Below are 27,268 nucleotides of genomic sequence, written 5' to 3'. Positions count from 1 at the left end.
TAAGGAAATTTGGAGTATCAAACCCAGCAGAGGCCGCTAACCCACAAGCGAGCACAAATGCTGTTACTGCCAAACTACTGGCCAACTCAAAAGGATCCTTCAATAAACAAACAGGAGGACAAAGAAAAAAACTCAAAGAAACAGCAAGTTGTCCAGAGTCTTTCCCTGTCAGGCGACTTTACCGTCATGGACGATGGTCTAGCAACCACAAAAAAGGGCAAAGCTGCTGGGAAAGATGATATGTCACCAGACTTCCTGCACAATCTTGGTCCACTGGCAAAACGTGGCTAATGGCACTTCTCAACTGTGGTGTAGTATGGCCACATTCCCCAAATCTGGTGCGACGCAACAGTAATAGCCCTGCCAAAACAAGGAAAGCCAGCAGATGACCCTCAGAGCTACAAGCCCATTTCACTGCTTTGTACAGCCGATAAGCCCTATTACCAACTCATCCCTCCTCCAAGAGCAGGCTGGCTTTGTTCACAGCAACAGCGTTGGGACCTAAATCCTTGCTATCACCACAAACATCGAAGCTGGTTCATCACAACCTCAAGACTGGAACCATTTTCATAAATCTTTCTTCAGCCTTCAATAGTGTGTGAAAACATGGACTAATGTGCAAACTGTCCCCGCTGCCATGTGTCAAACTGCTCCAGTTCTTGTGGGTATTTGAATAACAGAAGGATGAAGGTCTACCTACGAGACAAGATCAACACTCCAAGTACGCTCAACAGCTCACTCTGGTCAATGTCCTGGCACCGACACTTAATACCTACATGAGTAACACACCCACCACATCATGAAAATTTATTTACACCGACGATATTGTCTTGACAACTCAGACAAAATCTTTCCATAATATGGAAGCCATGCTAAACTCTGACCTGTCAAAAATGCCATAGGTGGGAGGAGAAAATTTGGAGAGCACCCAAAAGTCCATTGACCTTGGGCGGGAATTTCTGGTCCCGCCAAAAATCTCACCCGATATTTCTACAAATCAAACTCAACCAGTCCATCGTCTCTGCATTCCACCTTAAATCGTAAGGCACACACCACCCCAAATGTCACTTCCTGTGGAGAAAAAGGGTGGCACGACCCGACTCCCACCTATCTTGGAGTGACCCTTGACCACTCCCTAATTTACCATCACCACCTCCAGAGACTGCCCAAAAGATTGAGACATGATTGAACATAATCAGCAAGCTCGCCAGCACAAGCTGGGGTGCAAAAACCACCACACTTCATACTTCTGCTGTAGCTCTGGTCTTCTCAACAGCGGAGTATTATGAACCCGTCTGGGCCTCAATTTGTCACACCAAACTCAACGACACACAACTTCACTCAGTAATGAGGATAATCTCGAACTCCGAGATCAACTCCAGTTCAGTGGTCACCAGTCCTCTCAAATATTATCCCTCCCCTCCATTCGACAGTACACAGAAATATGCAGTGAAATAACTTTGACCTCCCCATCCATAGAGGCCTAAAAAAGGAGAAAGATCTATCGAGGGCATAAAAACAAGACAGGAAAGTCAGTGCAAAAGGTGGGGGGGAGAACCAACATTCCCTCTGAGAGGGTGCACTGCAATCCAGAGCGTACCATGCAAGGGACAAACAGGCCATGCTCAGCAAAGGGGCGTTAAGGGAAACACGGGGGGGGGGGGGGGGGGGAGAGAGAGAGAGACAGTGGGGGGCAAAGAGAGGAATGTTGAAGGGGAAGATGGAGGGGATAGATAGGCATGGGATCAGGTAGAGAGAAACTGATAGACACACAGCATCACAAAAACAGCCCACCTACAGACAAAAAAGAATGGGGGTACTTGCATTGACAGAAAGAGAGGGATCAGAGACAGGCAATTTACACAAAGATAAAAGGGCCCGTGCAGAGTTTTGGGGGTGAGAGATGTGGACACACAAATTCGCAAGGAACGTGCGGAGAGAAAAAAAAAACAAAAATTGACCGAGAAATCGCAAACAGAAATAGAAAATTAAGAGCTAAAGAGGGCGCTTGAAAACGAGGGCGCACACAGTGAGGAAAAGCACTGACAGAGGCAGACAGAAAGGGGACACAGTGGGCTAAGCACAACCGAGAGCGAATACTTTTCATGGAGTGAGGGAAGAACACACGCAGCTAAAATTGGGGGTGAGGAGGGTGGACGCAGAGTGAGAGGTGTCCTGCAGTCAAGGAGGAACAAGAATATCCAACACTCAGGGGTAGAGGGGCGCGGAAGGACAGGGACGGAAACACTGATTTTAGCTGAAGCTATACTACTGATCCTCTTACTCACCCCAGGACGATGAGTTCTCCGTACTTCACGGGATCCTTGGTGGGCGCACTGTGATCTTCTTGACTTGGTGAAAACATGAGTGGCGCTCGGTTTTCGTCTTGCCGACGTTCACCGCTCAGTACTAATTGACTGTATCCACAAGCACACCATGAGTTTCACTGTCTTAATTTATTTGCATCTCCTTGCTGGTGGAGGGGTGTTTGTAGGTTGTCCTCCTCCGTCTTCTCCAGGTTCCGATCCACAGAACCCGTTCCTCGCTGCCAGCCGCTCGAATGTTTTCTGCATCGAGAAAGAGCCAGGGGAGAGAAAAAAAACCGTCAACAATCAGATTAGTCAGCTGGCCAGGGGGAGGAGTCTACCAACAACTGCACAGCCTGGAGGTAACCCCGCGGCCACTAGTACAACAACAAAGACCTCTCACATCACCATTCAGCTCAATTACATGAACGTAATGTCCAATCACATAGTCTATTGAGAATTTACTTCAGAAATACACGGGTTCGAAATGTAAATTTTTGGAAGAAAGGTCATCCAATGTATCAGCCGTCCCCCCCCGCCGCCCGAACTATTGTTTTTGCTGGGTTCCCAGTCTGAGGGTGTTATGTAAACAGAACAGACGGAGCCGCCGCGTGAAGCGCGAGCGTCTGGAAGGGCCGGCATCAGAGCGCGAGCTGCGGAGCGAGACAATTAAAATAACGAGCAGCAGCGCGAGCCGCGCGTGTTGTTAATGTGGTCGGTCAGAAACCCTGGCCCCAGGCTCCCCCAGCTCATTAGCGGGAACCTTCCAAGGGGTGCGGCTGCAGCTGTCAACTCCATCCGTTCCGAGCTGCAGAGAAAGGCAGCTCCTGTTAAACTCGTTTGTGCCCGATTGGCGTGGCAGATGTCGGCGTTCTGCCCCTACCCTGCCAATGACTGTCGCCTGCTGCTTGTTCATCAATGGACTCATAGATTTAATGTGTTAACGGAAAAGCTTGAGCTCTCTCCCCTATTGAACCTCGGTCCCCGGGCCATGCTGGTACTGCCAGATCCAGCGATAACAATGAATTCGCTGTTTCAAAGTGTCTCTCCCTCCCCCAAAAACGCCTGTCAGTAAAGTCACAGAAAGCACAATGTAACAGCTGTGATACGTGAAACTCTGTTCATCCTTATTTAACTTTTATATTAGGGTGATTTGGTACTTGTTAAACACATCCTCCATACACAACACTGATTAATAGGTTTCTTATGATTATAAGTGACATGGGAACAGTCCACATTAAAAAGCGTTATGGAATTATCTTTACAAAAGGAATTGCAAAAACATTTTAAATCATGCATTCAAAATTGGGAGCAATTAAAGAGACGGTATTAAAATCATATAATGTGCATATGTTGTATTCGAAGTGAAAGTTGGAAGTTCAACTGTTGCCAAACCACAAGAAATACGCTCAATTCGTCAGTCACATGAGCCTGACACCAACTGTGAACCCTCAACTAAAGTATATTAATTGATCTTTTTTAACGTAAAGCATTTTGTGAGCGAATTTCAGAGAAATTTATCAAACTGCAGCGATGTAATTTAAAATGTCAAACATATTAGATCATATGTTCTACCAAATCTCGATTTCCTTTTTAAAATTTGAGAAACTAATATTGAAAACAGTAAAAAAGACAAGAAAAACAGGAAACAGTGATTAAGTGACATCTAGCTTTGGGATTTTAAAGGCTGTAGGAGGAAGGACATACTGAGGGAAGTAAGGAGTTCCAAAGTTTCTAGCCTAAAAATTTCTTTCGTAGCATGATTATTACCAAATGGTTATTGCTGAGTTTTAGACTCAAATGGAGTAGACTGCTTACGCTCTAATTCCTGGATTAGCTCAGGGCAGGAAACCAAGAGAAAACAGACAAAAAGGAAAGGGAATCCAAGTTGCAGATACAAACCTACATGCAAATGATGAAGCAACCCACTCTTTCATGGTTGCTGAAGTGGAGGTGGTGTTGCTGCATGAGGTGGGTGTAAGGAGGCTGGACCTCTGTGTCATTCCACAGTACCATCCCCATGGGGTTCAACACCAGAGGTGCAAGGAGGCACAGCTGATAGTTGTCAATACATGTGACATTCCTATGCTGCATGCTAACTGTAGTTATATTTGCAGCAGATGACATACTTCTCAATTTGCTTCTTTGCTGATCATGTTTCCCGTGGTCATTGGCAGATAGGCACGTCAGGGTCTGAGAAATGGTGACATCTTGGCTGATGCCATCAATCAGGAAACACTGGCTCTTGATCATCTTGCCTTCTTTCATATCAATGCCATTGAAAGATTAACATGTAATTGGGGTTTTTCCAAAGAATTTCTTTCTATGATAAAGTCAAACATTGAAACGTCACTGTGCTAGAGCAAGAGGTGGTCTTATAAACTTCTGGTGAAGATATGATGTTTGGGTATGCAGAAACAATCCATTGGTGGACCTGACTTGGGACTACTGAATACTCTACCTAGCTACAAAGAGAATTGGATAAACCTGCTGAATTCATATTCATTTTTGCAGGAAACTTAAGAAAAACTACATAAAAAGTGGGACTGCAAAAAAAAGCAATTATCTTGGTGTCACAATTATTCTGAAATTTCACTGTTGAGCAACACAAATGGCAGTAATTATATTATCCTTACCATACTAAGACAAAACTTTGTTTTTGTACATCTTGTTCAGGGCAGGAGTTATTAATATAGTATTCTTTACAGATATCAGCAGTTTAGTCTTTTCCAACTTGTCCTCTTATTGTAAAGACCATTTGTGTTCCTTTCCAATCATGTGATAATTTTACAAAATAAAATAAAATTACACTTGGAATATATCTGAGGGAGAAAATATAGAATTACCCTAGTGCATAAATGTCAATGAAAAAGGTGGTGACCCCACTGCTCTTACAATAGAACTTTCTAAAGTTATGAGCTTCAACATTGCATGTGGGATAATAGTGTTTGAAAGCTTAATATGTGTCTGAAATATCTCATTATGTTAGTGGATAAGTTTACTGGTTTAAAATAAGTGGCTTAATGTCTCTGCTGAAATGTGGTTATTTCCACTCTTAGTCAATTGATATTCTTGGCCTCTTTTACATCAAGGTGAAGTTTCATATCACCTTTCACACCACTTATTCTCCCATAAACAACTTTTAGCTCACTTAAATCTCAAACTCATTTAAGACTTGACTACTGCTCCCAAATTTGTGAAGTCTGTTTTTGCACTTCTCTTGGACTAAATGGCATGATACAAGGACTAAGCTTATCCTATGATGGATGGTCTCTTCCTCACATATAACTTTCAATCTCTGTCTCCGATGCAACCTTTCTTTTTTTCCTCTATTTTATCAATATAATTATGATCACTACCCCTTTGCTCTAAAGCTCTAAATGCTCCATTCCATGTGCTCTGCCCTACAGTATTGAAATGATTTCTTTCATGCAATGTCATGGCAGCTGGATGAGGAAAATTGGTGAACTCTCACCCCAAAGGAAAAGTACCAAGTTTTCTTCCCAACCACCAAATTAACATTGTCCAATCTAATATGAAGCGGGGATCATTTCGGTTTTGCAACCATTTCCTGTTGTTCTAGTTTGTACAGATATTAGTTACTCTCATTTTGAAATAGCTATCCAATGCGATGGGATGTATTCTGGCAGTCATGGAAAGCTCACAATAATATGAAGTTATTTATTTCTTATTTCTTCACCAATTTTGCTCTTTAATGTTGCCACTTAGGCGCTCAAAAGCGTTTAGACAATTCATAGAAATTGCTTATCCCAATTAACTAATAAGGAGGCAGAAATTAGAATACGAGAGAGAGAAAGCTAGCTAGAAATATAAAAACAGGCAGTAAAAGTATCCACAGCTATTTAAAAAGGAAAAGAGCAACTAAAGTGAGCATTGGTACTCTAGAGAAAGTGTCTGGGGAGTTAATAATAGGAAATAAGGAAATGGTGGATGCATTGAACAGGTATTTTGTGTCTGTCTTCACTGTAAAAGACACAAATTACATCCTAGAAATGCTTGTAAATCAAGAGGTGAAAGGGAGGAAAAATTACAATCCCTGAGGAATGGGCACTAAGAAAACTATTCAAACTAAAGACTGACAAGTCCCCAGGTCCTGATGGAGTTCATCCTAGGATCTTAAAAGAAGTGGCTGCTGAGATAATTGATGCATTGGTTTTAATTTTCCAAAATTCCCTATGTTCTGGAAAGATCCCATCAGTTTGGAAAGTATTCAAGGAAGGAGGGAGATAGAAAACAGGTAACTACAGGCCAGTTAGCCTAACATCTATCATAGGGAAGATGCTCGAATCTATTATTAAGGAGGTTATAGCAGGACACTTAGAAAATCTTAGTGAAATCAAACAGAGTCAACAGGATTTTGTGAAAGGTAAATTGTGTTTGTCTAATTTATTAGACTTCTTTGAGGAAGTAACAAGCAACATGAATAACGGGGAACCTGATGTGGTATACTTGGATTTCCACAAGACATTTGACAAGGTGCCACATCATAGGTTACTACATAAAATAAGAGCTCAAGGTGTAGGGGGTAACATTTGGCAGAGATGCTGGATTGGTTAACTAACAGGAAACAGAGAGTAGGGATAAATGGGTCATTTTTGGGTTGACAACATGTAACCAGTGGGGTACCACAAGGATCAGTGTTGGGGCCTCAATTATTTACAATCTATATCTATATTTAGATGAAAGGACCGAATGCATGTTTGCTAAATTTGCTGACAACACAAAGATATATAGAACAGTAAGTTGTGAAGGTGACATAAGGAGTCTGCAAAGGGATATAAAGTGATTGGCAAAAATTTAGCAGATGGACTATAATGTGGGAAAATGTGAACTTGTTCATTTTGGCAGGAAGAATAGAAAGCAGATTATTTAAATGGAGGGAGACTGCAGAACTGTGCAGCATAGAGGGACCTGGGTGTCCTGGTACATGAATCGCAAAAAGTTAGTATACAGGTACAGCAAGTGATTAAGAAGACAAATAAAGTGTTGTTGTTTATTGCAAGGGGAATGGAACATAAAAGTAGGGAAGTTTTGCTACAGTTGTACAGCACGTTGGTGAGAGCACATTTGCAGTACTGTATACAATTTTGGTCTCCTTATTTAAGAAAGGATATAGTTGCATGAGAAGCAGTTCAGAGAAGGTTCAATTGACTGATTTCTGGGATGAAGAGGTTACCTTATGAGGAAAAATTGGACAGATTGGGCCTGTATCCATTGGAGTTTGGAAGAATGAGAGGTGATCTTATTAAAACGTATAAGATCCTGAGGGGACTTGACAGGACGGATGTTGAAAGGATGTTTCTCCTTGTGGGAGGGACTAGAACTAGGGGGGCAGGGTTTAAGATTAAAGGGTCTCCCATTTAAGACGGAGATGGGGAGAATTTTTTTTTCTCAGAGGGTCATTAGTCTGTGGAATTCTCTTCCCAGAGAATAGTGGAGGCAGGGTTATTGAATATTTTTAAGGCTGAGTTAGATTCTTGACTGACAAGGGCGTCAAAGGGTACAAGGGAAACTAACAAGAAAGTCGAGGCCACAATCAGATCAGCCATGATCTTATCAAATGATGGAGCAGGCTTGAGGAATCAAATGGCCTACTCCTGCTTCTAATTCATATGTTCGTATATATAGATGATGGACAAAAGTCTTAAAACTTACAACTAAACAAACATTTCAATAAGTCTTAATAACATAACATCACCATATCTATTAGGCAAATGCAAGCAGCACAGCAAAACATTTCTCATCACAGCACCTCACCTTACCAGAAATTTACTTACCACATTTCTTAACCAAAAAAAATCATATAATTACGATCAGCTGCACTGACAAAACTGAACCTTGCTAAGTTACATTCAAATGCGTTAAAGATAACACTTAGAAATTAATCACCTCTCTTCCAAAGAAAAACACAAAATGCTCCTTAACTGCTGGTTCAGCATTTCAGAAAGGTGATAGTTTTTCAACACACTCCATTAGCTTTAATATGCTTTGCTACTAGGCAAACATTAGGAAGAGCAATGTTTGCAAGATTTTGTTAGAAAGACATTTTATTTTGGAGTTCTTTGGCAGGTTTTAAAGGTCACAATCCAATGGAAATCTGACAATCAGTCTCGTCCTTGGAAGGTGGAAATGTACTGGACAGAATGAATGCCATTTTTAAAAATTCATTCATGGGATGCGGGCGTCACTGGCTAGAGCAGCATTTATTGCCCATCCCTAATTGCCCTTGAGAAGGTGGTGGTGAGTAAATTTATTATACAATATATATATTGTTTTTAATATTTCTGCCATGATAAAAATATGGAATCTACTATAGAGAACATAGTCTGAAAGATCAGAATATGTAACAGACGTTCGGATAGATTATAAAGGACCTACTAATATAAAAACTACAGAAATCACCGGTTTGGAATGTAGAGAATGCAAACACCAATAGGCAAGGTCATGCGTCTAAGGTGGCTGATGACAAACCACATCTCACCGATAATTTAATCACTAATAATTGAACTGGATGAAAAGTTTAACTAACACCCTTCAAATTAGCAAAAAATACTGAAGTAACATACATCCCAAATGACTGGTCAATATAGCTACGATGCAGAATTACTGTATTGTCTTGCTAAGAGCACTCTTCCACTACAGGTACCTGCTTAGAGCAACCTGGGACAGCAGACTGAAGCTGTACTGTACACTTTGATAATTTTCCAGCCAGGGAAAATCAAGATCTACTCATCATTTCTGTGCAAGCACTGAAAGATTTGAAAGTGACATTTTAAAACCTCATGGCCCAGAAACTCAATGGTGCTGTGCCAGGCTCCATCGTGTCCAACATTCCGTGCCAGAAATGCGCCACCTGCCATATTGATATAGTTATCAAAAGAATCGTCACGGTGTGTAACAGTCTTTACATATGCAAATAAGGTGTTCAGCAGCTGTTTGAGGACTCCTTTGTAAAATTTAGCTGCTCTGATTATTGAAAGGACTCGGTCAGGAAAATTAGGTCTACATGCAGCTTAACCAGCAGTCCCCAAAGGGACTGTTGAAGACTGCCACCAAAAATGTAAGTTTCAGAAAAATACTTGATTCAATATAGAGACAGGAGCTGCAGGAGTGCTCTGAACAGCTTCGCTACTTGTGTGTATATGCCTGCATTGCGCTGCTATATTTGGTGATTCACTTCCCCTGCATACAATCGAGGGGACAATTTCTCTATGCATGTCCCAAGTTTCCACGTGGGTTGATTCCTGTTGAGAGCATTGAAGGTTGGTACCTTGACTGGCTCTCCCATACTCAGCTCTGGCAATGGTTTGGCAGCCTTATCAAACTGAAATTTGGCTTTCTGTCATTTCACCTTGATTTTTTTCACTCACACCTGTTATTACTCTCAGTAGTTTCAGTAGCCTTTTTGCCATTGGAAGAGTAGTTTTCATGCGGCATGACATTAGTCTTTGGACTGGACTACTTTCCATGTCTTCAGTTGGTGTGTTTCTCCACTTGACGATTGCCTTGTATATATCTGTGCTAGACTTGCTCGATTTCTTGATGATTTCTCTGATGATTTTCACTGCTGCCTCAGTCTTTCCCTTTGACTGGAGATAGTGTGGAGATGATATGTAGTTTTGAATTTCCCCATCCTTTGTGAATCGGCTGAATTGTTCACTCGTGAACTGAGGGCCATTGTCACTCATCATAATGTCTGGAATGCCATAACAACTGAAGTATGCTTTCAGGCACTCTGATATTTCTCCTGTCATCGTTGAAGTCAGCTGGTCTAACTTCCAGTAGTCAGAACAGTAGTTGACAGTGATAAGATAATTAGTCCCTGCTATAGTGAAGAGGTCTACTCCTAGTTGCATCCATGGTCTATCTGGGATGCCATGTTTCTCAACGTCTCTCTAGCTTGTTTACCTTGGTACATGTTACAAACACTGCACTGGCCTATGTGGTCTTTAATTTCATTGCTCATGTTTGACCTGTAGAGCCCTTCTCTTGATTTCTCAGACTCGATTCAATTCCTTGATGGCTTGGTTGGATGCGCTTCAGCATCTCTCCTCTCATCTCCTTAGGGATGATGATTCTGGGCAGAATTTTGAGCTTGGCGGGCAGGCTCTCGACACGGCCGAGCTTAAAATGGCACGCAATGACGTCGGGCGAGTGTCTTGACGTCATCAGGTAGTCCCGCAATAATTAGGTCAGTAGGCGTGCACCAGAGCTGGCAGTGTGCCCGTCGACAATTAAAAGGCCTATAAAGGCCATTAAGTTAACAATTGTCCTGAATTTTTCACTGCCCGTTCAACCTAACCAAAAGCCAAGCGGCCTTTGCGTTTTTTAGGAAACCTCACCCACAGGCGAAATGAGGTTTCCTAAAGCAAATAAAAGTAAAATAAAAATTTCACACTTGAATTACAAACACGTCCCTGCTCATGTGACAGGGTCACATGAGAGGATATGTTTTATGACATTTTTATTTTGTGCATTAGTTTATTAAAACAGCGCTTCATCTCCCTGAGGCAGCTCCGTGCAAAGTTCACGCTCAGCCCACTCGCCCTCCTCCCCCTGCCTGCACAGGCAGCGCTGAGCGCTGCTGCTCGTGTTCCACGCTGGGCAGGCCTTAATTGGCTTGGTCGTGTAAAATCGCGGTGCGGTGTCAATCGCAGGTGGCGGTCGGCTTCCCAACTGCCCCCCACCCTGGGCAAAATTCTGCCCTCTATTTTTTTGTACAAGATGCCACCTTGGGCTGTCAATTCATCTCAGTAGGCCCAATATGCTCTTGTGACCACAGGTGCAATCTTTATACTCGCAGGCAATCCTTTCATCACTAATTCTTGTAGCACTTGGAGAGTTGCATCTTGTTGGATGTTCTCTTGATTTGAGCAAGGCACTTGGCCTGTCAGGTTCAATGTCTCTGCAAGGTTGATGATTCTCAGAGCATGCTGAGCGCTGCTTCACGTTGAATCTCTTCAGCACCTTTAGGGTTACCAGCCCACGCTTTAGATTTGCTTCAGCTGAGATGAGTGGTCATTGCATCTCATCTGTGATCTGGAACTCCAGATTTTCCGTCTTACCATTGCATTGGGCTCTCAGACTAATTTGTCCTCTTGGTATGAATATCATGCCATCATTTAGCCTCAACCTCACTTTCGAGTGCTTTAGTTTTGGATTGCCATGTTGAGCCACTTCACCCTGGCCTGTGAAGGTCATGATGTCGCACCAGTATCTCTCTGACACCTCTTGTTTATTTGAGATGCTCCTTCTGCGGTCATCATTGTAACAGTCACAAACCATTTCTCACCTATAGACTTGACAGAACCAACCAGTTGTATCGTGTATATTTCTTCATCAGATTTTTCTGCTGATATCTCTCCAGTGGCCATCTGCATAGGCTTGTTTTGCTTTTTTCTCACCAAACAATAGCATGCGAAATGATTATGCTTCTTGCAGTTAAAACACATCTTTCCCCATGCTGGGCAATCCTTCTTTTCCTTTGTGTGATGTCCTTCGCAGTATTTGCATCCTGCCCTTTGTCTCTGATTGCTCTGCTTTTTTGGCCTGGAATGTCTTACAGCATGATGTATCTCCTGGTCTGCTCTGTCATATATACACTCTAAATGACATTTTACAAGCTCTGCATTTCCATACATGTCTGTCGCTTTCTTGGCGTTAGTTTCCCCTCTTTCAGTAGACTTTCTCTCACTGAGCGGTCTTGTATGCCTAAGAGTATTCGACCTTTAATCAGATCATCTATTAATGTCCAAATTCACTTGATGCTGCCAGCTGTGTTACTCCACTCACATACTGTTCAATGGGTTCTTTTTCCCCTTGAGCTCTAGTGTTGGATACATTGCGTTCATAAGTTACATTTACCCAGGGTTCAAAACATTCGCTCATGACTTTCAAAATCTCTGCCAACTGTTTTCTTTGTCCGTTGGTTAGATTTAGGGTGGTATACAATTTGTAGCAGTCCCTCAGCAGCAGGGTTGGAAGTGTGGCTAGTCTTACCGGTTCCAGTTTGCTAATGAAATATGTTACAAGCTCGTAGTTTTGTCATTGCATGTGGAAAAACTGCCAGTTCTACCACATATTGCCTTTCATTTCTATTGGAGTTGGGAGTGAAAGTTTAGTGCCATTTTAACTCACCCCACATTTTACTTGCAGTCTTCAGTATGTGTTTGCTTTTCCTTGTTATTTTCAGCAGCTTTTTGCAGATTTGAACATTTTTGTGTGCCTTTCTAAGCTGTGCAACTTTCCAGGATTTCAGAACTCTATTTGCTCTCCACTTCCTGACACCATGGCGAAAACTTTTAGGCATGCCCCCGCCATCTGAAGAGTTGGCGAGAGCTACACTGCCATTTTACGCTCTAGTGAGCGTTGATTGACAGTAGGCAGGACTTCTGCCCCTAACTCAGGAGGAAGTCCTGCCTTGGAGAGCTGCAGCTCTCCAATCCCTCCAGGAACAGCATTGTGGTGGCTGGAAGAGGCACTGCAAGAAGCTTCCTGAGTCTAAGTCCAGGGAAACCAAAGAAAAATGGTAAGTGTCAGGGGTCCGGGTAGGGAGGGCTTGGTGGGTGTTGCAAGGGAGAGGGATCTCGGGGGACAGGCCAGGGGGTAGGGAGATCCGCAGGTCACCAGGCCTTAAGGGGAGGGTACCCCAGTCAGAAGGGGGCTTCTGATAGAGGTGCCCCCGACTTGCCGCCCGAGATCTAACTCCCTTCCATTTCTGGTCTTCCCCCCAAGCTGTCATCTGCCCACCAGCCTGAAAATTGAGGCTGGGCAGGAAACAACCCTTAAGTTTCCTGTCTGAGGCCCTGCCCGCCCCAGCGTGAAATCACTGCGAGGTTGGAGCGGGCAGGATCCCGGAGGGAATCCTGTCCGTGCAATTTCACCCTCCCCCAACCTTAGAACCCTCCTGGGAGGGAGCATAAAATTCTAGCCTCTTTGCATGTTTTTTTGTAACCATGATGTAGTCCAGCTGTGTTTCCCTGTCACCACTGTTGTAGGTTTTTAGTACTCGTTGTTTGGTATTACCAGTTAGCATAACATTGACAAACTCCAGGATCTTGGTTCCTTCTTCATTTGCTTCTCCAAAGTCATGTCCACCATGGATCACTGACTCTGTCGCTCTTTCTCTCTCCACATGTCCATTTAGGTCACTTGCAATCACTAGCCTGTCACTGCTCGGTATTGTTTGAATTGCATTGTCCATCTGTTCTCAGAATTCTTCTTTCTCCTCTGGTTTACACCCACTCTGTGGTGCATAATAGCTCACTATGTTCCACATTTCACCCCCAATCTCTAGCTTTAATTTGATGATTCTGTCACTGATTGTGTCCACTGCCAGCACCTTGTCCTTCATTTCCTCGCTTAGTACTATTCCAACACCATTTCTTCTCCCATTTTGTCCATGGTAGTAAAGGTTACATCCACTACCAATTTCTCTTACTTTGCTGCCCTTTCACTTTGTTTCCTGGAGACCCATGATTTGAATTCTTTTTCTCACCATCAGGTCAGTTACTTCACTGCTTTTCCCTATCTGGCTACTGACATTTAGACTTGCTATTTTGAGCTTGGTCATCTTTTCACCTCTCCTTTGATCTTTCTTCTTAAGCCATCCTTGTCCATTAGATGGTAAACATTGCCCGTTCCTCACAGGGTTCGGGCAGGGACCCTGTGTGTTGCTTGTTGGGTATGCACTAACATGGGTGCCATTTCCATTCATAACTGATGACTTCTCGGTCCCAAATTCTACCCTTTGGCTCCCAGTGACAATGGGTACCACAAAGATTGGCCTAAACAGCAATATGGGAGCATATTACAGGTGCCTCTGTTAGATTGGTTCTCAAAAGGACCACTGGGATCTTAAAGGCACACTTTTGTTGCTTGGACAGGTCAGGAGAGACTCTTTGATATGCTCCAGGTCACGTATCATAAATAGCTGTAGCCTGTCATGCCCTCCATAACTTTGCCATTCAAAAAGGGCTAGCCTTTAATATGCCATGCAAGATGGATTTTTCTTTTCTTTCCATGAGCTGACCATGCTCAAGTTTTAAAATTGATGCAAGACACATGTCAGGAATTTCATATTTTGATTTGGGCTGCCACATTTCCTACATTACAACATTGACACTTCAGTAGTATTTAAATGCCTTTGGAATGTCCTGAGGTCATGAAAGGTGTTATATAAATGCAATTCTTTCTTGAATAAATTTAAATACATTCTTAGATTATAAAAATAAAATTCATCAGTGCAACACTGTCTTCACCTGACTGGAACCCTTTTGCTTGATATTACTTTTCCTATCATCACTTTTTCAACTGCTCTTTGCAATTCCAGATCACGAATTTGATCTGAAACCTATAGTTTCATTCATTCTTTATTATTGTAATATTGTACTTTTATTCATTCTACACTTCAAAATAAGGCCAATGGATTATTTTGTTAGAATTTAGGTGATGTAATGTAGTCAATTAGCAGAGTGTCATGTAATAGTCAGTACTGACTAGCTGAATTTCAATCCAGCGATTCTACATGTGTTACATTTACCATGGGTGAGGTAATGAGCAGGGCTGAAAGACTTCTTCAGAGAGAGAAAAGAAAGAATATAATTAGAGACTGTCAACCTGCCCTGTTCTGGCATTCATCCTAGTAGACAGTCCCAGAGCAGCAATGATCGAGTTCTAAGCGACTGTAGTGGCCCCATCCACTGTAAAGGAAACCTAAAAAGTATGACAGTTTTAGGAAATATTTTTATAAAAATTGGAAAATATGCTGACAAGTAAGGTGGATATTGACAATCTGATCTGTAAATAAGAACTGACTTCTATCTCCCCTAGGTGACCAGATGTTCACTTCCACACCCTTCTTTCTAGCTGGCTTCATGCCTGACAACCGTTATTACTTTGCTCCTCCTTTTCCATCACTGCTTAACTGTAGAGTGTGCCAACTTTATCTTGGCTTTCTCTTCATTATCATTCAAATCACCAGAGAAATGTCTGTTTTTCCACTGCACTGGTACAACCCCAAAATGAGCCTCCATGTTAGCTTCCAAAATTGAATATAGGGAGAACAAGAGAAAATTCAAAGTTGGGGAAGGAAAGTTGTTCAATTATTGCTTTGTGTATTAAAATGTAGACAAAACTAATAAAAATGACATTAAACCAAGACCCATCATGTTGTATCTCCTTTCTCTGGGTTGTTCTGATGTTAGTGACAGGAGCTGGCCTAGATGGGTTCCACTCATTGGAATGGGGGAGCGGGCTGGGGTGGCAGGGTAGGGGTCATAACTTTGATGAGCCTGAGAGATGACTCCGAACCACCTTAACCTTTCTGGGTAAGGATATCAAGGGATATGGAACAAAGGAGGGGAAATGGAGATGAACAAGTGATCAGCCTTGACCTAACTGAATGGCAGAACAGACTTGAGTGGCCTCAATGGCCTACTCCTGTTCCTATGTTCCTAAAAAAAAGCATTACCAGCAACATATTTAAAAATAATTGTGCAGCTTTTGAGCAACAACGGGCTCGCCAGTGTCTGCTGCCGTAAAATAATTTTACTTCCCAATCTACTGAGTTCCATTCCTCAGCCAGTCTTCACGAGAAATGTCAAGAACTATTTCAGCATTTCTTCTGAAAGAAGGGAAATCAAAGGGACGCCTGCCTCTCATTCACTTGGTTCCTGGCAGGTAACCGTCAGCAGGTTAGCTATCCCGTCCCCTTGGCTGCCAAAGGCCTGTGGTACAGGGGGCATAGAGTGGAATGGGGGTGAGGAGATTAGAGGGTACGTGCTGTCTCAGGAAGATACATTAAAGAAAGAAAAACTGCAGTTTAACAGAATCAGCAGCAAAGGTGTAGACGGTTAAAGAAAACTGGTAAATAATTATGGTTAAGCAGGTTAGTTATCGAGTTTATTTTTTTTTTAAATGTATTCTTAGTTATAAAACTGAATGTACAGTGTGCATGGTTTAGCATACATAATATAAATTTATTATGGGAAAGCCTTACAAAGGAGCTTATAGATGGCCTGAGGAGTGGTGATAGCAAGAGGCATATTCAACGATAGTTTTTTTTAAACTTTCACAACAGTCGTTTGCAGCAATATAAATGTCCATTTGATCTCTCTGGTGCTCTTAGATGCTCCACGGGCAGGTGGATTTATGCATGTTCCTCTCCTTAACAGAATTTCTTCTGCTTCAGCCTCAGCCACCAACAGGCTACTCTCATTGTGCTTTAATCTGCATTGAGCAGTTAAGCAGCTATGCAATTATTAATGCTAACTCTTGCAAAGAATTCTCCCCTCCCCCATGTTACTTATTACATCAGCAGCAGCATTCAGATGCTACTGTACAAAGGTCTTTTTGTAAAATCATGTGACAATAAAAGTAATACAAAGACATTTTTGTACACCCTATAAGTACAAACATAGATTTTTCCCTAAAAACAAAAGTGAATACATGAAAATTCACAATCTTTGCTTAAGAGTTACTGCAATGAATCTTATAAAGGTGGCAATTTACTGGCATAAATGGAGGAGGGCGGATTCATTTGAGTAGGAATAGTTTGGAAACGGAGCTAAGAAATTGGAGTTGGAGTGGATCATACGGCCCCTCAAGTTGCCATTCAATACGATCGTGGCAGACCTTTTGCTCAATTCCACGTTCCAGCCCATTCCCTATGTCCCTTAAATCCCTGTAAGATCGAAATTCTCTCTATCTTGGCCTTAAATATATTCAATGATGGAGCATTCACAATCTTCTGGGATAGAGAATACCAAAGAATTACAACCCCTTGAGTGAAGAAATTTCTCCTCATCTCAGTCCTAAATGATTAGCCCCTTATCCTGAGACGGTGAAAGAAAGAATGGCTTGCATTTATATAGCGGTTTTCACAACCACCGGCCATCTCAAAAGTGCTTTACAACCAATTAAATACTTTTTAAACTGTAGTCACTGTTGTAATGTAGGAAAGGTGGCAGGCAGTATGCACACAGGAAACTCCCATAAACAGCAATGTGATGATGACCAGATAACCTGTTTCTGTGATCTTAATTGAGAAATAGATATTGGACACGGGGATAACTCCTGCTCTTCTTCAGAATAGTGCCATGGGATCTTTTACATCCACCCGAGCAGGCAGATGGGGTCTCAGTTCTGCACCCAAAAAAACAGCACCTCCAACAGTGCAGAGCTCCCTCAGCTTTGATTTTTGAACCAAAGCCCTGGAGTGAGACCTGAACTAGGAACTTTGTGATTCAGAGGCGAAAGTGTTATCAACCAAGCCACGATTGTCACTAGGTGCCCCAGTGCTCTAGATTCCCCAGATAGGAGAGACAACCTCTCAGTGTGTACCCTGTCAAACCCTTTCAGAATCTTCTTTGTTTCAATGAATCACCCCTCATTCATCTAAACTGCATAAAGTATAGGCCCAATTTACTCAGCCTCTCATCATAGGAACTTATCTCAGGAACCTGTCTCGTGAACATTCACTGTACCCCCTCCAAGGCAAGTATTTCATTCTTTAGATATGGAGACCAAAGCTGTGCACAGTATTCCAGGTGTGGTCTCATCATAGCAGGATTCCTTATTCTTGTCCTCCAATTCCCTTGCAATAAAGGCCAACATACCAATTGCCTCCCTAATTGTTTGCAGATCCTGCATGCTAACTTCCTGTGTTCCTTGCGTGAGTATACCCAAGCCTGTTTGAAAATTCAACATTTACAAGTTTCACATCATTTTAAAAAATATTCTGCTTTGCTAGGCTGGAACAAAATATGAATGGACATAGGAGAGAACTAAGCAAGAAATGACAACTTTAATTTAAGTAAATAAAGATTTATATCACAAAGCCTTATCATATTTCTCAGAAATGTTCCAAAATGCTTCAAGGACAGTGCTATATAGATAGCCATCTTGTTCACATTAAATCCTAGCAACAGCAATGAGGTTAAGCGCCTGTTAATATGTTTTTGTTAACTGAAGAGGGAATGATGATCAGGACCTGCCAAAATCCCTGTTCTTCAATTACTTTAATGTTGATCTTAAAGGGCTGCTTTAGCCATTGGTCCCAAAACACTAATCCAATACACCTGTCAACCAAACCAAAGTTTACCAGATTTGCTAAGACCAACGATCAGGAAGATGGTATTTTTTAAAATCAATTCTTCCCAATGCCCAGCCAACAAATGGGTAGCCAATTAGGGTGTACCTCTCAAAGGGTCTTGATTTAATAAGTGCCTTGGCATTTTTTTGATGGTAATTCTGAGAAAAATTTCCCAATTCGTCACTAATTCACTCTCAAATTCCCAACTCTGTCTTCAGAACACAGTACCTCTGCTGTTGTCAAACTATTTAAAACGCTCCCTCACTTGCACTTTTGATACATTTACTCTCACCAGATTACTCCCCATCTCCCAACCTTGCTGCTACCCCATAAAATCCACAACTCCACTCCTTTAAGTCTAAGGGCTCTTAACCTAACATGTGGAATACAACTGGTCTAGTCATTCATCTCCACCTCCTTAGCTAACCCCTTCTTCTATTCTAAGATGATACTGCAGGGAGAGAACAACCAAGGGTTTCTTTTCTCTATGACAGTATCTACCAAATTCCTTTACTTCACCACCCTAACCTTCAAAACAAAGTCCAAACAGTTTTTGGATTTATTTGTCTCTAAGATGCAGAGCATCCACATAGCTGACTCTGCCACTATCTTCTCTTGCTCTCAACCTACCATTGAGTTCCCCTAGCTGCCTTACATCTGATTCCCTGTTTCTATAGTTTCTCTCCCCTCCCCAACCCCACAGTCTCAAAGTATATCTCTCACCTCCTGTTCGCTTGATAATCCCTCTCCAATCAATTCTCCACTAATCAACTCAACCCCGATATATGCCAGCATTGCTCAGATATTGTTTGTGAGGTACTTTGGAGAATAATATAAATACAACACTACAATTAAGTGTCTATACCCAAATGCCAGAAGCAATCAAAACAAGATGAGTTATCAGCATATGTGACAGGAAATTAAGGGAGATTACAGGAATGTGGTTCACTCAAGGTGGAAGAAAGTTAAATGTGGAGGGGTTAACTGAGGAAAAATAGAGAAAATGGAAAGGAAGGAGGGTATCGGGATCATTTGTAAATTCAGAAAGATGAATGGATATGCAAGGAATACACAAATGAAATTGTGAGATTTAATTTAATAAGCAGATGGTAGGCAGGGTTAACAACAAGTACTATACATTTTCAATCTTAAAATAAATATGGATGACAAAGGTCAACCTGAGTTCATCAAGAAAGGCAATCATTGTGGCATCCAATTATTCAATTGCTTCTCAATTAATTCCAGGATCTTCACTTCCATTACTCATTCCATGTGTCCCACTCTTTGATGATGAACACCAGCCCTAAATTTGCCTTGTTAATTAGTTTGAACTTGCATCCCCTAATCCTACGCTCAGATTTATGTTTTCCATAACAGTTACCATACTATAAGAAGTCTTGTGGCTCAGTGGGTAATACCCCTACTTCTGAGCCAGAAGCTCCAGGTTCAAGTCTTACCCTAGAACATGTTGGTTATGGAAGTAGTGTTCATGGTGTGGTTCAACAGGCTAATAACTCACCTGCTAATCCTTGTCACTGTTCCCCCCAGGGGAAAAGTGGTTTTGAAGATGTGCAGCAAATCATACTCTATCTGCACCGGTCATAAGTCACATGTTTCTTTAAGTGCAGTATTTATGCTTGTCTGTCCACCATGATCGATGTATACCAATGCTTACTGAGTACATACCCAGGTTCTGGAGTGAGCCAGATTTCTGTAATGCATATATCATCTGCTACAGATCCCCTAAGTAATATAAGGGTAATGACAATGTATTAGGGTTCCTCCTGCACTCCTAGCTAGGATCACAGAGTCAAGAATGGTCTAATATAGTAACGTGTTAGTTCAATCAACTAGTTTAAATTGCAAAAGCAACAAAACTAAAACTGCCTTCAATGGAAATAAAAATTGTGAGGGATGTAAACCAGGCAATTGATAGTGCAAAATGGGACAAAGTCAAATCAACTCCAACTAAGATTCTTATGTAACCTCAACAGCATCTATAATATTTTTGAGGACATCAAAGATAAATTAGATACATAATTATTTGTTATACAATTTATTTGGGCTTTCAGAAAGCATTTGACCAAGCTCCATAATAAAAGAATTCAAATTAAATTAAAAGTTGCAGGAGGGGCAGTGGTTAATGCTGCTGCCTCACAGCTCCAGGGACCCAGGTTCAATCCTGACCTCGGGCGTCTGTCTGTGTGGAGTTTGCACGTTCTCCCTGTGTCTGGATAGGTTTCTGCTGGGTGCTCCAGTTTCCTCCCACTGTCCAAAGGTGTGCTGATTAGGTGGGTTGGTTATGGTAAATTGTCCCTCAGTCTGAGTGTGTGCTATGCGATGGACTGGCATCCTGTCCTGGATGTACCCCACCTAGTGCCCATTGCCAGTCGGGATAGGCTCTGACTCCCTGCAACCCTGAATTGGATAAAGTGGTTCTGGAAAAGTGAGTGAGCTGCAGGAATCAAGAGTATAATATGGGGCTGGATGTGAGCCAGAACACAGGCAAAGCATACATGTGAGTTTTGGAAGATATTACAACAGGCTGAAAGTGTACGTGTCTCAGGGGTGAAATTCTAACTCATCCACTTACACAGGGTTAAAATGTATGTGTGAGTCTGAGGATGGAATTTTACAGCCCTGTCACACAGGGGTATGCGGCGAGACGTTCAAAACACATTGATTTGGGCGGGAACAGAAGATCCCACCGGCGGGAAGATGGCCACCCATCACCAGAAGCTGCCTGCCAATTGGAGGACCGGCAGCTCAGCTGTCTCAGTGGTAGCACTGGAAGTGGTGGCCACTGTTAGAACTGGGACTGAAAGTAGAGGATGCCATGTAAGGACAGCACCCACCAAACCTGGCAAGTAGGGCCTTGAGGCACGGAGCCCAGGCAAGCCCAGTCAAGATAGGGGTGTTGATGAATTGGCCACTTTAGTGGCCACTTAAGTGGCTCAATTGGCCTCCGGGCAAGAGGGTCATCCTCCTCCACCACATCCGCTGCTGGCATGGCAGTGAAACAATGATGGGCACTCCACCCTCCACCTCTCCTCAGTACTTAACAGGCCCCCCTTCACTCCCACCTCACAGAGGGCTGACAAAATCCAGCTGTGTGCACGCACGTGCATTTGTGTGTGCGTATGTGTGTGAGAGAGAGAATTTCCACAAGGGTTCTCCCTCTCTTCTGTTGTAACTTAAGGGAAAAAGCTGTGGAAACCCCAGGAAAATGACATAAACACTGCCTACATCATTTTTCCGGAATTTCCATGGTTTTTATATCAAAGTTCTGGCAGCCAACCGAGAGAACTCACTTGGAAATTCACCCTCATTGTTGGAGCAACAGCTGTTAGAGTGAAGTTGGCATAATGTAAATCTGTGGTCAATCCGCTGTTTCCAGGATTCTGGTTGGCAGTTATCCAGGAATACTAATCTGCAATCAGTGATGTACAGTAAATGTGCACTAAATATATGTGAATATCAGTAAAAATTCAGTGCAAACTCAAAGTATATTAAAAGAATAAAATTAATTGGTCTTTCCACTTTTATTCCTTTGTTGCTGAAGCATGAATTCAATAGTTAACACAGTAAACCTGATTAACACTTCATGGTTTAACCCTTACCTCTCAGTTCTGAAGCACCAGGAAATCAAGATGGTTAGAAAGATGCACAGTGATTGATTCCACTTTAGAGTTCTTCATTTTTCTTTTGTTTCGCTTTCTTGTACAGCATTAAATGATTGTGTCAGTAATAGGTGGGACCCTGGTCTGCTGTGGGGACTCATTGTCAAGGTCATCTACAAAACCCAGCACTGGATATGACTCACACATAACAGAAACCTGAACCCAGCAGTCATTTGAACAAAGTGCCAAGTTCAAACAGACTCCATTTTCATTGGAGTGAGGTCCATATCCCACAATGTGTGACTTTTTAAAGAGTAGACATGTATGCTCGTAAAAGGCGGATAAGGTCTGTGGAGCTGTCAAGTTATTTAAATCCCCTGCCCTTAAAATTTTGTAAAGAACCAGTCTGCTGTGTCTCTGAGTTGAAAAAATATCAGTGCTTTCAGTTTCACTAGCTATTTATTGACATAACCATAAGGGCTATCATTATTGTATTATTACAGCTTGACTGCTTCCAAAACCTATCATTAGCAAAGTGAGGGCTGTACGTTCAGTTTTATTGACAGCCCCAAGAGGTTATTAAGGGATTAGTTGTCTTCGATGTGCAGCTATGAATGCAAATGTTTGTTTTCATTAGAGATTAAGTACTTGAGGGGATTTAAATGTATTGAATGGACTTTCATTAATTCTTCTATATCGTGAAGTCTATAATAGATACTTAGAACATTATTTTATTTAATCTCAGCGTGGCTCTTGAGGTTTGCCCATGGTGGATATTGGGTGAGTGGTGATGGAGGATGCAAAGGCTGGTAGGTGGGGGGTATGGGTTGGCACTAAGTTGGTATAGTGGCTACAATAAGCCATAGGGATGAGTGAGTCTCATGTGTGGGCATGAATTAGCACTATGTTGATATAGGGGCTACAAGGGACCATGGGGTGAGTGAAGGGCAGGGGTTGGCATGGAGATTAAGAGAGGCCATGGGGGTGGGTAGAGGGGCATGGGTTGGCATGAATAAGCATGGGTAGGGCATGAGGATTGAGTGGATGTATGAGGGGAAAGGGCTAGAGGATCTAATGTTCAACCACACAACTGGGACGAAGTCCCAAAGAACTGAGGACTGCCTCAGCAATCAGCAGCCATGAGCCCCTGTGACTGCCTCCGAATGGTTCCTGGGTGCGGGGGGGCCTGACTCCAGCATGCACCTCCTCCACCCCTCTCCCCATCCCCAAAACAAAAATCAAGTTTTTAGGGGGTCTGTTTCCTGAGGCTGCTGTGGCGAGCTGGGAAATTTCCCAATTCTGCGCACCCACCTCAGAAGTGAAAATCCAGGCCCCGGTCTCCTCCTTTACCAACTGACTGCCAAAGGTTTAACAGTCCGCTGCTGGTGAGAATACTTCAATGTGATTGGCTACTAACTCTGTTCGATGATTTTACTGTTGCTAAGTGCCTGGAGATTCCCTTGACTTAGCACCAGATTCAAATTGACATCAGGAAAGGGGAAATCCAACCACAGAAATCAGCAGATCTTTTTGGGCAGCTCTATTCAAGGTCATTCTTATTTATCTAATCGTAGCCAGAGTATCACTTGAGATCAATTCTCTTCCTGCTCCCACACCATTACCTCTAGTGTCCCCCAGAGATCTATCCACACCCTTTCCTACTTCTCACCTACATGTCGGCTCCTGATGATATCTTCTGAAAGCACAGCATTAGTTTTCACGTGTATGCTGACTACACCTAGTTCTACCTCACCACCACCACTTTTGACTCCTCCACTATTGCTAAATTTTAGACTGTTACTGGAAGGGCAGAAAATTCTTCCATTTAAATATTGGGAACAGAAGCCATTGTTATTGGCCCTTGCTCCAAACGCTTTTCCTTAGCTACCCATGCCACCTGGACTGTTTGCAAGCTTGGGGTCAAATTTGATCCTGAGAAGAGCTTCTGACCACATACTTGTACCATTATTAAGACCGCATATATCCACCTCTACAACATCGCCTGACTTCGCCCAGCCTCAGCCCATCTGCTGCTGAAACTCTCGTTCATGCCTTTGTTACCTCTAGACTTGTCCATTCCAACCCGCTCTTGGTTGGTATCCCACATTCTACCCTCCATAAATTTGAGGTCATCCAAAACTCTGCTACCCATGTCCTAGCTCACAGCAAATGCCATTCACCTACCAACCCTGTGCTCACTGACCTATATTGGCTCCCAATCAATCAAATTCCTCCATGGCCTCACTCCTTCCTACCTCTATACTCTCCTCCAGCCACACACTCCTTCAACATATCTATGCTCCCCTAATTCTGGCCTCTTGTGCATCCTGGATTTTAATCACTCCACCATTGGTGGCCACACCTTAGGATGCCTAGGCACTAAGCTTTGGAATTCCCTCGATTAATCTCTCTGCCTCTCTACCTCACTTTCCTCCTTTTAAGATATTTCTTGAAATCAACCTTTTTGATCAAGCTTTTGGTCATTGGTTATTTTTCACACAGGCCGTGGCTCTACCACTCCAGCTGAAAAATTGGGGATGAGCCCACTTCTGCCAGGCTACGAAACTATAACCAGATTTTGAGGCCGTGCCATCCACCCTATCTGGGGAGATGGCCTGCCTTCACGAATTGCCGGCCAATCAGATGGCCAGCAGCTCCTAGGCCCAGCAGCATCGCTGTAAGCTATGGCCTTCGCTGGAACTACAGCAGTCCCCCACAAGAAGCCATGGAGGAGGCCAGATTGAAAGGTAAGTCAGTGTGGCTTCACTGAGGCCAGTCAAGCAGGTCCCAGTGTGGAGAGTGAAGAGCCGTGATCAGGAAGCCAGGAAGTGGGGAGGGGCATGAAACCAAGACTTTATTTGGCAGTCTTACCACATGGTGCGGGCCCCACCCAGTGCTGATAAGATACCAATGGCAGCTGGAGAAGACCCTTAAGTGGCCATTAATTAGAAGGCTTCAATTGAGGAAAGGGTAAGTGAGAAGACCACCCGACAGCTACCCTGCTGCTGGTAAAATTCCAGTGGAGAAAACTGGCACTGTGCCCTCTCCCGCCATGACACTCGATTTTATACCTCCCCCTACTTGCCAGGCGGGGGCAGGGGGGGTAATTCAGACCAATATTTCCATATGTGACTCAGTGTCATATATGGCTTTATAATGTTCCTGTGATGCCTTGGGGTTTTTTATTACATTACAGGTGTTACATAAATACCAGTTGTTGTTGTTGAACCTGCTCTTCCGATCAGGAAGCCAGCAGGGTCCTTCTTTAAATATGCTGATTGATGTCCAATGTCATTAAACCCCAATCGCAATTTCAACAAAGAAGCTGTTTAAACAGTTTAGATTTTCCATCCAGTGAAAAGAAATATCCAGCTGTACAATTAGATATCTTGATTCTAATGGGAAGAGGAGATTTCTCCACTCACAGGGTTGATCTACTGCTATCTGACAGGCCCATTACCTCTCATAGCACAATGTTACATATTGAAAGCCTTTCACTTAAATAGTGCTTTTCACCGATCCTGTGCAAGTTGAACAGAGTGGGTTTCTGTCATTTCCATTTTCACAATGCAATCTTTTGATTCCAAATCAAGCATATTATAGTTTCTCAAAAGTCACCATTAAGGGCATACATTACAGTTCTGGATCTTCTGTGTTACTCTGTTCAATGTTGTACCATTTATTCCAGGCAGGACAATTATTATCAATTACAATGAGTACAGCTGGTGTCAAGCACAGCTAGCCAACAGGCCTGAGGACTATGCAAAAGCCCTCTGGTTCACTCTTAGACATACTTGATTATACAAATCATGTTTCTGATCCTGCCACGTAAATAGGGTAATAAAACTTTGTCACATACAATCTAAATACTATTTCATAGAATGTAAGCTGGTGCTGGTCTGAAGCCAGCCTGTATGACACATCACTCACTCCACCTTCTACAACTTGGTAATTATCTCAGATTATAATTTTTTTTTAAATATCGCAATCTTCTTACTTTCATAATCAATAAAATTTGGACTATTTGACTTAGAAGTTAGAACACAAAACAGCTTTTGTTTTGTAATTGTGCTTCTCTTGTGTTTAAAGAAACAGGAAACAGAACTGTGGGGCAGAATTTTGCCCTTGATGGGCGGGCAGGACCCACCGGCTCGGCAGCAGGTGGGCAGCCGATCGCCACCGCCAAAACGGGCCCCGCCGCCATTTTGAGTGGGCGGGCCAATTAAGGCCCGCCCAATGGGCCGCCCAACAGGAAGCGCTATGCACTTCCTGTGCAGGGGTGGGGAGGGGGGGGGAGGGATTCCCCAACTGTCAAAGTGTGCTCTTTCGCGCGAGCGCACTGCTCCCTGAGACTAAGTGCTGTCTCAGGGACATCGGTGAAAGTTTCATAAACCTCAAAAATAGAATAATGAAAAAATTATTAACATGTCCCCCTCATGCAACAATGTCACACGAGATGGGACATGTTAATAAATATGACAAAAACTTTATTAAAGATTTTTTAAACAGACATGAAACCTCATCCCGCCAGTGGATGAGGTTTCATGTTTTTTCAGAAGCCCGCGGGGGCTCCTGGCCTGCCCACCAACCTTAAGGTTGGACGGGCAGGGCCTTTAAGTGGCTTAATTATCCTGTCAATGGCCGCAATTGGCCATTGACAGGTCGGCAGGCGAACAGCTAATCGCGCTGTCTGCCCGCCTTCCTGAATATTTAAATGGGGCGGGATGACGTCGGGGGTTCCTACCAACATCATCTCGCGTTATTTTCGCGTCGGTGAGCGGGCCCCGCCCCCAACTCGCCAACGGAAAAATTCTGGCCGTGTTTATTCGGTGACACTCTAAATAGGCTGAGTATTTTTATAAGCAGCATTAACTCTGTGATCATCAATCCCTAAATTGCAATCTCATCATTAGCAGTAATATAGGCCGGAATCTTCTGTCGTGGACACTAAGGGTGGAATCATCTGGTCCCACTGGCATCATCACGGGCTGCAATGTGGCGAGAAGGCCAAAAATCAGATTTACGCCGTTGTGAAACGAGTTTGTGATCGTCCGCTTCACCTGTTAATGGCGGGCCACGTTTCCCGCCAATGCATGTCGGGAACCTAATTTCAATACTTTAGCATCTCATTATAAGCCCTGCTCACCGGAATCATTCCCCCACACTGGATCATGAGCTCATGCCAACCTGTTTCACAACTGTACATAAGCGACGTGCACCTGACGACC

General features: G+C 43.0%; 1 protein-coding gene across 2 annotated transcripts in view; it reads right to left on the bottom strand.

Annotated features, from left to right (window-relative positions):
- LOC144693157 (E3 ubiquitin-protein ligase pellino homolog 2) overlaps positions 1 to 27,268 on the bottom strand; it is a 213,015-nt gene that overhangs the window by 123,690 nt on the left and 62,057 nt on the right. Inside the window, exons 2-3 of one of the 2 annotated variants that reach the window (XM_078562682.1) lie at positions 20,107 to 20,163; positions 2,289 to 2,567 (exon numbers count right to left, since the gene is read on the bottom strand). In XM_078562682.1, coding sequence (XP_078418808.1) covers positions 2,289 to 2,365 — 77 coding nt within the window. In that variant the 5' untranslated portion in view covers positions 2,366 to 2,567; positions 20,107 to 20,163. The remainder of the gene's footprint in view (positions 1 to 2,288; positions 2,568 to 20,106; positions 20,164 to 27,268) is intronic. The other variant, XM_078562681.1, reaches the window with a different exon arrangement.

Source organism: Cetorhinus maximus, chromosome 18 (assembly GCF_964194155.1).
Source record: "Cetorhinus maximus chromosome 18, sCetMax3.hap1.1, whole genome shotgun sequence".
Taxonomy (NCBI): Eukaryota; Metazoa; Chordata; class Chondrichthyes; order Lamniformes; family Cetorhinidae; genus Cetorhinus; species Cetorhinus maximus.
This window is presented reverse-complemented; position numbering and strand designations above follow the sequence as displayed.